Here is a 948-nt window from a genome sequence, read left to right as displayed (position 1 = left end):
TGCTTTGGAGTTGAGCCTGTTTCTGGATGGGGCGGGGGAGAGCAGGGGGGAGGCACAGGCTGGCCCCTGCCTGCCCCCTGCCCTGCAGCCAGGGGTACCCAGTGGGTGGGGGTCCGGCTCCTATCCCCCTCCCCGGGAAGGCACAGAGTGGGTTTCCGCAGGTCAGATGGTGCTTCAAAGCAACATAAGTAAAACATCCCCCCTAAAAGTGAGCACCAAAAGCCCTGTGTCCCACTGTGTGCCTTGGCAGGATACAGCCCCAGCGCGGGGGCAAAATGGGGCCAAAATACAATCACCTCGGGATGGGCAAGGGGGGTGGGACTGGGGCCCCTTCCCCTTTACTCCTTCTCCCGTGTCCACTTGATCATGGTCTCTGGAGAGCGGTAGAGGAAGATGAGCTTGGCGTAGAGCTCCTCCTCCAGCTCCAGCTCGCCCGTCTCCCGCACCAGGAAGATGTCCTGGCACAGCTTCAGGATGCGGTCCACACAGGGCAGCTCCTCGAACATGATGGAGTGCGAGATCTCGCTGAAGAAACCCCGCACGAACTTCCCGATCACCAGCACGATGGAGACGTACAGCCCCATGATCCTGCAAGATAAGGGGGGGGACACACATCCTGTAACACCCCCCCATCCTTAGGTGCAGCCGCTCGGTGCCCTCCACGCATCCCCATCCACGTACCCGTAACCAGCCAAGAAGCCCAGGCTGGGGGGGCTGACTTTATCGTTGAATATGACCATGGGGAGGATGTTGCTGATGCCGCCGGGGGCATCCTTCAGCCGCACCACCCACCACTCCACGAAGCTGTCAGCCCCTTGGCCGGCGCCTGCGCGCTCCCGTTTCAGCTGCACCTCCACGTCCAGGTAGCTGTCCTCCCCGTCTGCAGGGAGCATAGACAGCCATGGAATGGTTCGGGTTGGAAAGGACCTTAAGATTATCCAGTCCCAA

At 61.1% G+C, this 948-nt stretch overlaps 1 protein-coding gene across 1 annotated transcript in view; it reads right to left on the bottom strand.

The window, feature by feature from the left end:
• Positions 1 to 338: 338 nt before the first annotated feature.
• PIEZO1 (piezo-type mechanosensitive ion channel component 1) overlaps positions 339 to 948 on the bottom strand; it is a gene marked incomplete at its 5' end in the record, with an annotated part of 13,786 nt that continues 13,176 nt past the window's right edge. The window contains 2 exon segments of the mRNA XM_010020540.1: positions 339 to 588; positions 682 to 880. Coding sequence (XP_010018842.1) covers positions 339 to 588; positions 682 to 880 — 449 coding nt within the window.

This window comes from Nestor notabilis, unplaced genomic scaffold (assembly GCF_000696875.1).
Source record: "Nestor notabilis isolate BGI_N333 unplaced genomic scaffold, ASM69687v1 scaffold18158, whole genome shotgun sequence".
NCBI classification, from domain to species: domain Eukaryota; kingdom Metazoa; phylum Chordata; class Aves; order Psittaciformes; family Psittacidae; genus Nestor; species Nestor notabilis.
This window is presented reverse-complemented; position numbering and strand designations above follow the sequence as displayed.